Here is a 15,435-nt window from a genome sequence, read left to right as displayed (position 1 = left end):
ATGAGTTTGTTGCGTTGCTCTGGGCTAACTGTTACCATGGTTACACCTCACTCCCAAATGCAGCCGCTGTTTCTCAAAAGCAAGAGGTTTGAGAAAATAATAATCCCCTTTGATCTGTCAAGGGGAAACAGCTTTTACACAGCATATAAACACACACTCATGTTCAGACACATGTAAACACACAAAATTACACATTTACTAGGGTAAAAGAAATTCAGAGCAACTTTATACTTATATAGCAAGTGTTATACTGTTTACCAAACACGTTGTACGATGACCTAAAAGCAGTTTTGCATTTCCAATTAATTCTACGTCAACAAATAGGCAAAAGCATTTAGTGGGACGTGTTCTGGAATTATTAAAGGGGGCCTTGGTGAACCCACTCATAGAGACTGCAGCAAAACCGGCCCAGGTCATTTTTCAAGCAGAACACTGAATAAATACTCAAAATGGTTTTCTGTCTATGACTCAGGGCAAATGCACAAAGATCACACACTAGACAGAATATAAAACACACTTCCGCTGCTATGAATAGAGTCTTTTATGGCGTTCTTTCATTTGACGGTCTGCTGTTATCAAAAGCAGCTTGACAAGATAAACTTTCAAGGACGAAGCTTTTAATAGCTGTCGCATGAAACACCATTCGGATTGGCAGATTTTGCGGGGTGAATCACGTTCTTGTCGACAATCTGTCATGAGTTCTTTTTTTCATCCGAGTTATTAAGCACAAACACAAGCATGTATATGTTTTGCTGTTGTCCACAGTTTCAAATGTGTTATATCTTGCTATAAATTTGCTGATTGCAGAGCAGATTAGGTAAAAGAAAGCCTCTCTGTCAGGATAAACCCCACAGCAATCATTACACCATTACAGCCCTGTAATCAAACAGAATCCACTCAGACTCTCACAGACCGTCCTTCAGTTGATCACATAGCGTTTCCCCAAATGACAGATTGGAGAAATGGCCACCTGAGGGTTATGGGACCTGGCTCTGGCAGAGGACGTCCTTGAGTGGGTTAACTGTGCCAGAACACTAAAGAACGATTGCTCAAGGTGTCGTTTCCCATAAAACACTTCGCTGGTAGTGGAGAGAGTTCAGGAAAGAAGTCACAATTTCAATACTTTTTTCTGAGCTGATGAAATGTTTGCACTTTCACTGACTTAGATCTGTGTGTTTTCATTTTGCTAAAGTTTCAAGTTCTCACTTCAACATCAAGAAAAATGAATGGTCAGTTACCTGAGAGATACTGCATGATGGCCATATAAGTCCCTCACGGCTGCCAAATCAGCCTCCAGCTGGGGGTGTTTGTGAAGCTCTCCATCATAATTTACCTGCCCACATAAACACACAGGTCAAAGGGTCGATACACAGAACCCAGGGTTACAGACACGAGCACCAGAGTATTTAGTCAAAAATGAAGAAAACAGCACTTCTTCGCTCATGTTTGTTTCTACCTTGAGACTTCAGAGGTGCATTTCTATTGGTTAAGCAGTGAGATTTTAATCAGTATAAGATCCAGGACACTTCAAACAAGCTTCTAAACATCAATCACTGTTGATGACTGAGGCTCTGCTCTCTCTTAACAATCAATACACGTCATACACTTTAGATTACTCTTTTGTAAGACCAGTCTCTTTAGACTGTGTCCAAAATCAACTGTCTGGCTTTCTTGTGAAAGTTAATTTTCCATATCAGCATCTTTAGGGTATTAGATTTTATCTCTGATTGGTTTTATTTTTCTAATGCATCGCTGAACTGATTAAAATGCAGAGATGTTGCGTTTTAGAAGAATGCAGAGACACTTTTTCTCAAGAGGGAGGGTAATCATAATATTGATTCAAACCTAGTTGGTGGATATGCTGCAAACACTTAACAGGATTAACAGGAATGGTGATACTGAACAGGCAATATATGAATGACAGGTTTAGATTAGCTGTCCTTAAAGGGTTAGTTCACCCAAAAATGAAAATAATGTAATTTATTACTCACCCTCATGCCGTTCCACACCCGTAAGACCTTCGTTCATCTTCGGAACACAAATTAAAATATTTTTGATGAAATCCGATGGCTCAGTGAGGCCTCTATAGCCAGCAAGTTAATTTATACTTTCAGTGCCCAGAAAGCTACAAAAAGTATTCTCGTCGCTTTATAATATTAAGGTTGAACCACTGTAGTTACATGAACTGTTTTAAATATGTTTTTAGTACCTTTCTGGGCACTGAAAGTGTAAATTAACTTGCTGGCTATAGAGGCCTCAATGAGCCACCGGATTTCATCAAAAATATCTTAATTTGTGTTCCGAAGATGAACGAAGGTCTTACGGGTGTAGAACGACATGAGGGTGAGTAATTAATGACAGAATTTTCATTTTTGGGTGAACTAACCCTTTAACTACGGAGTATGTTAAGAGTGGAATATTTTTTAAATTGTTTTATTTGTTCAAATACTTTCTTATTTTCTAATTTATTATATAAAGATAACTCATAAGATAAGTAATTTGTAGGTTGATTTCCAAGAAAAGTGTAAACACTATCAAAAGCGTGGCACTATCAAAGTATTAATCTGTTCGTTTGAGCATCGACCATCACAGAAACACTGGCTCAAACCAATGGTGAGAGATTGGCAGGACTATCTGTTAGTCCAACCAATGGAAGACGGAGGTATTGTGTAGGAAAACCTGCCATTATTAAACCTAAAACAGAATTACATTTTTGTAATTCCATTTAGCGGCATTGGTGGCTAATTGTTTCTTAATATGCTAGTAAAAAGGGGTCTTTACATAAAAATGAAACAAATGTGGTCTATTATGTACATTGATCACGTTTTGGTGGATGTAAATGATTAATAACGTTCAGTCTTTTTAGAAATTCTGTACAGCAGAGATGAAGAAAATTCACCAGCTGTTCTGAAGTTCAGAGAGAATCTGCCAGCATGTGGCATGGAAGAGTCTCCCGAAGGCTTTGAGATCATCAGAACGGCAAAGGATTGCAAAATTGCCACATTACAATGAGCAAGAGCCAGGGAGCATTCACAACCCGACACAGGCATTAGTGCACGAATCTTCATCACCTCTGGACTGGTCTTCACAGGGCACAAAGCTCACTCACTCACTGACTCCAGGTTTATGGATTTGCTCCAGTGGATGGTCAGATGATTAATTTAAGCACAAGCCGTGTGTGCAAGCATTCATTCTCATGATGGAAACCTTCTCAGAAGAGTGAGGGACTAATCATTAAAAGTTAAAGAGAGTTATAAAGTTTTTTTTATGAGCTGCAAGCAAATTTACCATGAAATGAAAAGTCTGAAGCCCCAGGTGCTGCAGGTTTGAAGCTGGCTTTATAGCTGTAAGACCTTAGGAAGTTTAGTTGCAGTGACCATGTGACGTTGATGTTCACATGGTGAACAGGACGTTGTTTATCAAACTCCAACTCTGAAACTTTCACCATTACCTTTTAACACTTTCTACCTAAAGGTCACCTTTCCACATGTGTGCTTTTAAATTTCATTCTGCACCAATAAGTGCCATAAAAAAGCCATTTAATATTAGACTTTTGTGGGGAAATTTAGTAATGAATTTTGATAGCCACAAAAATTGTGAAATATTATTACAATTTAAAATAACTTTTCTATTTTGATAAATTTTAAAAATGTAATTTATTTCTTTGAAAATAAAGCTGAATCTTTTAGCAGCCATCACTCCAGTCTTCAGTGTCACATGATCCTTCAGAAATCATTCTAATATGATGATTTGGTGCTCAAGAAGCATTTCTTATATATTATCAATGTTGAAAACAGTTGTGCCACTTAATATTTTTGTGGAAACTGTGATACATATTTTACAGGATTCTTTAATGAATAAAAGATTCAAAACAACAGCATTTATTTTAAAGGTGCAATATGTAAAAATTGTCCGCTAGAGACCTATTCAAAACAAAGGCATAGCTTGATGACGCCAAGTTTGAGCGCGGAAACTTGGGACATGTGGTCTTCAACTCAACGACCGGTGGAAAAGAATTGGGATAGGACTCGGGAAGAAATCATGTTCATGGATGTGATTATTAACGTTACTGTAGTATGAAACAGAGCAGGACCAAGTGTTGTGGGAGCTGAACGAGGTCGCTGGAGCGATTGCGCAACACATGCTGCGAGCAGCGGAACTCTTGTTATGCCACAGTCGCCGGCGCCGCTTCCGTTTTTCCGGTCATGAGTATGAGGTAACACAGCTCTGTTTATCATATTAGATACATTTGAGTGTGTTGGAAATGATGTTATAACGTTACACTGTGCGTTCGCTCGGCGGCTGCTGTGAGACACTTGTTTGAGACACACTGCAGTAAGCTAGATCGATTTTGAATATCATATTAAATGCTGGATGGGTTGTGTTGATAAATGGCATGCAATTCATTTTAAAACGTATTGTATGATGGAGAAAATTCTGTATTACTGTTACTAAAAATAAAGCTGCATCTGATTATGCTATGTTAGCTACTTCACAAAATTTTGTTTTTCTCTGTGGCATGGTAAAGCATGGCACTCGCAAAAAAAAAAAAAAAAAAAAAAAAAAAAAAAAAATCAAGAAAATTAGATTTAAAGTTAAGACTAAACGTGTTGAGCTATATAACAAGTAGTTTTCTGTCTATAAATATATCAAAACAGTTGTTGCCTTGTCTATTAAAAAGTGTAATATATTAAAGCTTCTTTGGTGTTTCCATGGTTTCTACAAAATAAAACCGGAAACCGAGGCAGACCGAGGGTTAACGCGGTTATAACGCAATTGACAGGCGACTCCTCACACGTCCCGGAGCCTTGGTTAAAATTGCAATTTTCTCAAGATTTACAAATAGTTAGAAATATCTGGGATATTGTAAGTACTCAAGTGAACAAAATATATAACACTGGCCTAGTGGTTTTTGGATATTTTACTGCAAAAATATTACATATTGCACCTTTAAATAGAAATCCTTACAGTCACCTTTGATTAATTTAATGCACCCTTGGCTGAATAAAAGTATTAATCTCTTTCCCCCCAAAAAATTAACGGTAGTATAGAAAGAACAAAGGCGGCATGTAATTTAAATTATGACAACAATTTAACTTAACTAATCATGGCTCAGTTGCAATTTCAATTTATGTAACACTTGGTTAAGTTGGATTGTGGGTGGTTAGTGAATAAGACCACACATATTCCACAGATAAAAATGTTATGTACATTAAATGTAGTGACTCTGTAGCTGAACTTACCTGTCCAACATAGTAGAACTCCTCAGAATCATTGTCACCCTCTGAATCCTCCTCTATAGCATAATGGCACTGGAGAGAGTTCAAAAGCATGACAGGGCATTAGTCACAATACAAGCGATTCATTGTTGTTCCTGACATTTGAAAATAAAACATTTTACAATAAAGCTAAAAAGAATACAGTCTTACCGAGTTTTTGTCGGTTTGAAGTTTTGATTTAATAGACAGACAGCTGGTGGCATCATTATTTATGCGTATTTCTAAAGACAGAGTGAATGCACAGATGTGTGAGAATGACATGATAATGTGAAGAATGTCAGATGGAACAATAAACAATAATAAAAAAAAAAAAGACCATTAATGGCATAATTTCTGTGACAGGCCTGATCATGTTCCTGAATATGCAACCTTCAGCACACTAATCTAACTTCCTAATCATTGTTTTCTGCAGATCATATGATATGTATGGTGACAGCAAAACAATTGTTTTCAACTAAATAACTCTAGGTCTTACTACATGACTAGTTGTTATTGTTAATTCCACTATAATTCCAAACCACAAAAACCTACAATTTTAGAATTATCGCTGTTCAGAATTACAAATCTGTAAAAGCTGGGATAACATACCGTCACATTAAAGTGATAAGAGAACTGTGATGTCTTGACCACTGTAGTGGCACTGTACTTGCATTTCTCTACGCCTCTGAGTAAAAATGGATTGTTTATGCAGAGGTCAAAAAACATTTTAAAACTGACAAAGTGTGCAAAGATCAGCAGAATGTACGGGCTCATTAGTTGTAATGTACTGTGTCGGAAGATGTCAAGACTTAAATGCGTGGATGCATGATAAGCTTCTATTAAGCATCTAACTAACTGCTGGAGGAAATCAGTGAAGATCGCTGCTGTTTTGCCACTTTGTTTTGGCACATATGTCTTGGTCGGTCCTAAAAATAGGAGCAGAAGACATGCAGTACAATTCCAGGATAATTTATTTCCAGGATTACTGCCAGTGTAATCAAAGAGCTCTAAAAACAGAGAGGGATTGGCTAACACTATGTTAAGACTGTAATAATGGGATCTTTAAATGATTATCCTAAACAAAATGTACCACTGCATTACCATGGTTATTTTTTTTATTTATTAATTTTTTATTTTTTGGGGGGGAAGGGGGGACATACACAATTTACAGAAAGTTTTTTTCTTTTCTTTTTTTGAAATAAATTATTTTATTCAGCAAGGAAGCATTAAATTATTAAAAATAGAAATATATATTTTAAAAATGGAGATTAATGGAGATTAGATTTTAAATTTGTAATAGATTTTACAATATTGCTGCTTTTACTATATTTTTATAAAAAAAATTTTTTTAAAAAAATTCAGTCTGGGTAAGCATAAGAAGCTTCTTTAAAAACATATATATATATAGACCCCACACTTTTGAACATTAGTAGTGTATACCATGGCAATATTTGAGGTGGATTCGAGTACACTGTAAATGCCATATGGTAATTATTCAGTACCATGTTATATTTCAAAGTATCATGGTGTTACCATCTGATACCATTGCTGTACTATGCCACTGCACTTTTTTTTTTTTTAATGATTGGTCTAATGAATATCATTATTGTCAGACATTAAGGATCAAACTCTGAACTAACTCAAAAAAATCAGATTGTGTAGGTGGTGGAATCATGGGTGCTAGTTCGTGAATAGAGCAAAAATATTCAGCCAATTGGGCCCTTGACCAAAGTTGAAAACCACTGAAGTATTTCTGTGAAGTACACTCTGATTCTGGAAGGAGCTAGTTTCCTTTCCACTTAGGTGTGACTTTAAAATGGCTGTTTGTTCAACTGGTTCACTGGTTTTCTTTAGCTGCAGCTCTTTAATGATTCACTATTAGATGATAATGTCTCTTACCTGTTGCAATTCTATGGAAAATCACTGGTATTGGATCCCTGGTGACTAACACTTCATCATCGTTTTCAGAGTTAGACACATAAGTGTTATCTGAAATGACAAAGACAAGCATGTGCTATTGAAACACAAAGGAACGCAGACCTGAAGAAAAACTAACAAATGTAATCAACCCACCAATGATTGCTAACAAAAACCAAATTGCAGCTTATACATAATTAATGGAAACACTCCAAATGAGAGTAAACTGAAATATGTGCAGTTTCTGGACAATCCACTGTTTTCAGGTTAACGCATCCTTTGGCAATGTTGCCTAAAACTGTGCCAAGCAAATTCCTCATTCTTATGCAAAGCTGAATGTCTGCCACTATGCTGTAAATCAGGCTAGACTAAGTCCTTCAAAAAAGGGAGGTCTGCATCTTCTAGACTTAGATTTAGGGGACAACTCTTGTGTGTTGAATCAGAACATCAAAGCTCAATCTTAGGCTTAGAGCAATGCCACAGCTTCACAACAAAATTAAATTGTGTGTGTGTTGAGGGGGATAAATGTTCAAATTCTGTTTGCAATTAAAAAAAAAAAAAGAAGAAGAAGAAGAAAAATTCTCACTACACTCAGTCAAACTGATTTTAGATTGCACTAGGCAACTCTACCTGAAAGTAAAAATCCAGTGTAATCACTATACCCATAAAACCCACCGAGCTTCAACATTGTGTTGTGTCATTATATGGCCGATAAGGGAATGAAAACAAACACTACTGCTCACTTTAATGTATTGTGCCATTATAATTATGTGATGGAAAAGAGACAATGGGAAAAGACTTAGGAGTATAAAGCAGCTGCGGTAGAGCACTTCATCATACTGAAGCTGAGAATGATGCAGTTCAGCTTTATTATTAGTACTGGTTTATTTTTATCAGAGGTATCAGCCACAGAGGTATCAGTCGCTTTACAGAGTAGACCCGGCGACGTCATCTTTCCTTTGAGGCCAGTTATATTCTGAGTAAATGACATTTTGAACTCAATTTAAAATTTTAACAGAAAAGTGGACTGCCACAGTGCTAGTGTCGTGGTGCTTGGCAAGATGTTGTTATGCAGTTGTTTATGTGTTCTCAATGGTTTTAGCACATTTCTATTAGGAAGCTATTGGGGTGTTCTGGATGGTTCCACACTGGTCCAAATAGAGTCAACCCCCAAGTCTCGATGATATTCTGGTCCCTAGATTTGACCTGTGTCCCTCCTTCAATGAAAGTCTAAGGCATTAATTGCAAAAATCTGTCTTATTTGAAGAATCATTCATGTCTAGAGCACACAGCACAGATGTCCCAACAAGAGTTACAAGGCAAATCTGAATATCCCTAGGGTTATGGATTTTTCTAAATCCCAAGTATGCAGTAGTAATAGTGTTTTATGTTCGTGTTATGATTATTGGTCCTTATTGTGACAGATATAAAGTAAATCTCTATCTCAATGGTATGGGAGGACTGGTGAGAGTTTGGGGGTATCATTTATCAAATTATTAAATAATCCATTACTTGCAATACCTGGATAATCATCAGAGACATGAACAGAGTAGGTCACCCTGCAAAAAAAACAAAAAAAAAACACAAATATTAACATTAGACAGGATGTATGTAACACTGCAATGCATTATACTGATTCTCAGAAACATTCATGCTGTACATATAGTAGTTGACACATCACACTGAATCAACATGCAGAAACAGTTTGAATATTTAGACACAGTCTGAATATTGAAAGTTTACATATTGTGACAGACACCTACTGGACCAACATTTACAACAGAAAAGTCCAGATGTTTTTTTTTTGTTTGTTTCGATCTCAGTGTAATAAAGTCATAATTTAATTTATTGTACCTGACTCAGCAATACTACCACAGCAAAGACTCTGCAAATAACTAATAAAAGTACAAAATCCAGCCAAACACTTTTCATTTTTTATATACAACATCATCATTGGAGACCACCAGCGAAAATGCACTTTCTATCTTAATATTTATTTAATACGTTTTTTGTTGTTGTTGTTACAATTATATTATTATTAGCATGAAATACAGTGAAATTTTGAACTTAAATTATTATATTTTTGTCTTAAGGTGTAGTCACATTTACCGTTCAATTTTCACACGCGATCAGGAACTTCACGCAAGGACGAAAAATATCCCCACACAGGTTTTGCAGTGGTTTTAAGTGAAGATTTGCTGTGTTTACCAACAGAATGCTGCTTGCTTTGAAAGTGATTTCTTTATGAGCTGTGCTTTATACTACATCACTACATTTTTGACAAATAGACAATGGACCATAATTTCGTCTCCTTTTTGCTTTAATGACAGCAGGACTCAAGCTGCATGAACTCCACAAGCTTTAAAATTTTACGAAACTTGGGTACATTTAAAATTTACATTAGATTTTGAGAGGTCTCAGATGTTGGAATCCCACTGCACCTGTCCATCGCTCACAGAAACCCAATTCTAATACCCCCCGTCTACTTGATAGCTCACACTCTAAACTGTTCACATAAAGGCTTACGAATACAAATGGTCAGCTACAAATAAAAAATCATTTTATGTTTTTGTGCAGTGCAGAAATGTAATGCTGTAAAGACAGAACCCCCATCTAGTGTTGACACTGGAAACTTTAAATAGAAGCATAACTGCAATCAAAAATAAAAAAATAAAAGGCTCAAAAAATCCTCTCACAGTTGCACAAAGGTGCCTGACAGAAATGAGCAGATGGAATATATAAATTCCAAGTGACAAAAGGGATTTTGCAAACACTTTACAGAAGAGACTAACAGGTCCCACAAGGGTGTTGCCCACATGTCCTGAATACAGCTAATCTAAACACTTAAGTAAGAGGTAATTAAGGAAAGTGTGGTCTCCATTTCACGCAATCAAGTAAATAAGGTTGCAACGAACAGCGTTGACAACAGGACACTGTCTCCTGTGAAGTACCTTGAATTAACGTGGAGATTAAGTGGCTTGCTAAAAAGCCTTTTAGTAATCAGCCTGAATCTACCAAAATCACATTAATTACCTTGATATCTGCTAACAGTGAAAATATAATATCACACAGGTGACCTTTATGTGCTTATGTTTTTTTGCTCCATTGCACAATGTGAGAAAATATATTAAGGAATTAATGGAGTCAATGACCTTATACATACCATTACAAATCACGGCAAATAACTTAATGAAAGAAAACCCCACACAACCATACTGTGTGTATGTAGACTCTGACTACTACTGGAATAGAAAGCGGTACTAGCCCATAAGTAATTATGTGATGACAACACAGAGAAGAGAGATTGATTCAGTGGAAGTGAAACCCCTCCTGGGGTCTCACACAGGATGGTGCCACTCACAGGAAGCATTTATTCACAATAACACCTGGTAATGTTTAAAAATAACTTGGATTGTGTGAAACACATTTTACCTTTGGTCACATGAACACATTTTTCTCAAGCATACCAAACACCTGCAAAATGCCAATGACTATGCAAAAATGCATTAGTTAATTTCGGGTGTATAAGGTTCATGCTTATGCTCGATCACACAAAGCCTTCTTAATATTCACAGGCCCAAAAATGCATATTTGCCCCAATATCTAATGTTCTTTTTTTATCTTAAAAATGCATCTGATTTATTTTTACTGCATCAATTACAATAATAACATCTAAATTAATTGTTTTTAAGTGAAAAAATAATATTTAATTTATATTTACGACTGAAACAACCAACCCAAGCTCAAAAAAGCACCATTACGTGAAATATTACATTTATTCGTGCATGTTTCACAGTCACATGTCCAGTGAATTGTGCTAAAATGCTGTTCAGTTTTATCCGAAATGGATGAACATGAATCTGGCAAGTTGTGGCAATATCTTATTAAGTTCATTGTTGTATGCATCGTGGCAGTTTGGAAATGAAATTTTACCATACATATGGAGCAAACATAAAAATGTATTCGTTTACAAATCATGCACTATGGTAAAAGTGTTTCGAGGTCATAACATATATTGCACGAGTAACAGTGCAAAAATAAGTCTTTATCAATCGATAATCCCATGTAATCATAATTTTTGAGAAAAGGGACAAACTTTTGTTGTTGTTGGTTGTTGGTGTTTTATTGCCACTGGTGTTTATTTCAGCTAGAAACTGCAGTAAATTGTATGCATGTATAGGTACGTTTTTGGAGTTTTGCAAACATGTACTGTAGGTAGAGGCACATTTTTCCAATGAGCCTAGGTTGGAAACTACCCAAGTACTTTGGGCTACACCAATGAAAGTACATTTTAAGGGTCCAAATAGTGCTTTAAGGTAACAAGAGTCCATTTCTAATGTCAAATGTACAGATTTTCAGGGAACAGACCACCATTTATCTGAATCCGAAAATTACCAGGTAATTACAGCTAGCATCTGGTATCTCCAGCCCTGGTTGGCTTGATTTTGGGGTAAAGAAAGATGAAAGAAACAAAGCATTACTGTGTATTGAAATGCATAGACTTCAGTGAAAGCAAACAACCTCTACATGTGAATGGCCCAACATAGGAGAGCAAAACCTTATGGGCAGGTCTCAGCAGTGCATCTATAGTCATTTTTCAACTGCCTGTCACACAGAGAGAAACTTTCCCTTGTGGTTTGCATAGAGGTCATATGCAAGTAGTGCTGCAACAAGATAATAAGTGCAACTGGACATATGCATGATGAAATCAGCATTCAGTATGATGCTACAATTGTACCGCTGACATACAGTTCAAAGGTGTCACCAGTAGCCGTACACAACTACAAAAAGTTGGGCAGCTAATGGAAGAACCGCATGTAAGCTTCTCTGCATCAGTTGCATACAATTTAATTCAATTATTAAGTATTCTCCCCACATAAGAACCTACCACTTATATAGTCTACATAATATATATATATATGGTTGACCTTACACTACCGGTCAAAAGTTTTGAAACATTACTATTTTTAATGTTTTTGACATTCAAAAACAAAAGTCTCTTATGCTCATTAAGACTACATTTATTTCATAGTAAATACAGAAAAAACAATAATATTGTGAAATATTATTACAATTTAAATTTATGGTTTTCTATTTTAATATACTTTAAAATATAATTTATTTCTGTGATGCAAAGCTGAATTGTCAGCATCATTACTCCAGTCTTCAGTGTCACATGATCCTTCAGAAATCATTGTAATATGCTGATTTATTATCAATGTTGGAAACAGTTGTGCTGCTTAATATTATTTTATAACCTGTGATACTTTTTCAGGATTCTTTGATGAATAAAAAGTTTAAAAATATCAGCATTTATTTAAAATAGTAATCTTTTGTAACAATATACACTACCATTCAAAAGTTTGGGGTCAGTAATTTTTTTTCTTTTTTTTTTTTTTTGAAAGAAATTAATACTTTTATTCAGCACGGATGTGTTAAATTGATAAAAAAGTGATAGTAAAGATTTATATTGTTAGAAAAGATTTATATTTTGAATAAATGCTGTTCTTTTTAACCTTTTATTCATCAATGAATCCTGTAAAAAGTATCACAGGTTCCAAAAAAATATTAAGCAACACAACTGTTTTCAACATTAAAATAATATTAGAATGATTGCTGAAAGATCATGTGACATTGAAGACTGGAGTAATGATGCTGAAAATTCAGCTTTGCATCACAGAAATAAATTATATATTAAAGTATATTAAAAAAGAAAACCATAATTTTAAATTGTAATAATATTTCACAATATTTTCAAAATAGTTTTTTTCTGTATTTATTATGAAATAAATGCAGCCTTAATGAGCATAAGAGACTTCGTTCAAAAACATTATAAAAAGTAATGTTTCCAAACTTTTGACCGGTAGTGTATATACATACATAAATACCCACACTTGTAAACAAATATCAATGTATTTAGCTTAGTTTGTAACTGTGAAGTCTGCACTTTGACAGATGCTGTGGTTTATATAACCCAAAACTGGCATAAAAACCGTTATAAGAACCCAACGTGGTGTGAGCATGGCAAACTACTTCTGCTTTTGTGCTTTTACTTTCTGCAATACACAACACCTACAAGGTTAGCCAGATCTCAAATAATAAGGATCTACTCCTAATCTACTCACTGAATTAATAGTTTACATCTTTTTGATGTAGTACACCAAATGACCCAAAGTTTAATTCAGTGGTCGGCCAGCATCCGCATCTAATGCAACAACATTTGTTTGAATTAGAGCTTGTCACAATTTAGCACTCATGGTAATTATGCAAATTCAGTTACACCAAGATGATGAAAATCAAACATAATTTGTGTTGATCTCAGCCATGATGGATTATTCATGAGAAACCACTGCATCTCTGGGATTATGGGCTTGTCTGTTCTTTTCACTTCGTGAAATATCTTATACCTACTTAGTAGTTTGGGAACATCAAACAAAAGTGATCTCCGTGCGAATATCCATCTTTGAATAGTTTGCTGTATCAAATATCGGGGTTATCTGGCATATCAGATATTAGAGCTACCTTGTTTTCTGTGAAGAAAATACATAAAAGGTGCAAAAAATTAGGCCATGTCTACATTACAATGAGACGTGGATCTATCAGTGAAAGATGTTGAGTGCATGTCGCAGCTCTACAAACAGGAGGAAATGTGCTTCTTCCTCTATAAGGCTAGGTGCAATGATTTTTCATAGAGAGCCTGTCAGCTCATTTCCTGCTTGTAATGCAAGGCACCTCCTCTAAGAACAAGAGTGACATTTGCAAACCAGTTCAAACATAAAAAATGACAAGGAACTCCCTGTTTTTAATTCAGGACATCTAAATGGATTACAATTGAGACAACCAAGTGAGCAGCAGTGCTACAAATTTATTGCACATACGTAATAAAAATAAATATTTTTAAGAATTGCCAAATACACGTACATGCATTAAGAGTTTGCATTTGGTGTTGTAAAACAAAAAAACAAATCAGTAATAACTAGAATACAACCAACCACTTTTACCAATTGAAACTTGAAGACCTTATTTAAAGGCGAGAAGACGCGATCCACCACACTGCTTTTATAAATCTTTCGAGGACCTTCTTGTCTGTACTGGTAATGCTTCAGTGAGCCAAAAGTGCTTTCCTGGACAACTCATTTTTTTAATTAGCATACTTATCATAAAATTTGCATGACTATAAGGAGGGAAGCACTATACCAGTGCTCGTTTCTACCAAGGTCTGGTAGCTTTGGAGGTATTACTCATCTAAATGGCCTCAAGCTAAAATTTCAGTCTGGTATCTCATCTGACTTCATTGTTAAATGAGGTTGCAAGCCCCATTTTGCCAAAGAAAAACTATTATCCATCTCTCATTTCAATCTGGTGAAAAAGTCTAAACAATATGTTGGCATAGTTGAAGGTTTGTAGTAAACAGGTCAATAGATTGGAAAGACTGCCCTTTCGAGAATTAGAGCAATGGTGTTCTTCTCATGTTTGTGCATTAGACACTAGAGTGGGTAAGACGAGACATGGCCACTTGACGTCAAGCTTTCATAGACTAACCCAAAACCACTCCTAACTGAAAGTACCAAGAACTTCCGCAAGCAAATTCTTAACTACAAGTAGTTAAAGGGATAGTTCACCCAAGAATGAAAATTCTGTCATCATCATTTACTCACCCTCACATTGTTCCAATTTTTTTTTTTTTTTTTTGCTGAACACAAAGGAAGGTATTTTGAAGAATGTTAATAATAACCAAACAGATCTGGGGCTCCATTCACTTCCATAGTATTATGTTTTCTTATTATGGAAGTTAATGGTGCCCCAGATCTACAAACATTCTTCAAAATATCTTCTTTTGTGTTCAGCAGAACAAAGAAATTTATACAGATTTGGAACAACTTGAGGTTAAGTAAATGATGACAGAATTATCATTTTTGTGTGAACTATCCCTTCAAGAAAGAATCTTTTGTTCATAAAAACAGACATTGTCAAAACACGCTTTTCTTGTAGTCTTATGTCAAGACTAGTTAAGATTATTAAGTAAATGATATGACATTCCACAACATATAATCAGCTCTACATAGCGGTCCAAACAACATATCAAACTACATATCAAATATCTCCATATTTAAACTTGATGTCAAAGACCATCTATCAAATCTTCACAGCTTTCAGCGAAATCATTACACTAAAAAGTGTGAGCCCTGGAGAGTGACATGTAAATAAAACAACCACACTTGAAAACACTAGCATTCATGATCAATGGAGCGATGAGTAT

At 35.5% G+C, this 15,435-nt stretch overlaps 1 protein-coding gene across 2 annotated transcripts in view; it reads right to left on the bottom strand.

Moving 5' to 3' along the window:
* Positions 1-15,435, bottom strand: part of parp8 (poly (ADP-ribose) polymerase family, member 8) — a 32,714-nt gene that overhangs the window by 14,689 nt on the left and 2,590 nt on the right. For both annotated transcript variants that reach the window (XM_051893095.1, XM_051893096.1), the window contains exons 3-7: positions 8,697-8,734; positions 7,158-7,247; positions 5,430-5,500; positions 5,244-5,312; positions 1,239-1,333 (exon numbers count right to left, since the gene is read on the bottom strand). In XM_051893095.1, the coding sequence (XP_051749055.1) occupies positions 1,239-1,333; positions 5,244-5,312; positions 5,430-5,500; positions 7,158-7,247; positions 8,697-8,734 (363 nt within the window). The remainder of the gene's footprint in view (positions 1-1,238; positions 1,334-5,243; positions 5,313-5,429; positions 5,501-7,157; positions 7,248-8,696; positions 8,735-15,435) is intronic.

This window comes from Ctenopharyngodon idella, chromosome 5 (genome assembly GCF_019924925.1).
Source record: "Ctenopharyngodon idella isolate HZGC_01 chromosome 5, HZGC01, whole genome shotgun sequence".
In the NCBI taxonomy this organism is placed as follows: Eukaryota; Metazoa; Chordata; class Actinopteri; order Cypriniformes; family Xenocyprididae; genus Ctenopharyngodon; species Ctenopharyngodon idella.
The sequence above is the reverse complement of the archived record's forward strand: the minus strand, read 5'-3'. Positions and strand labels throughout refer to the sequence as shown.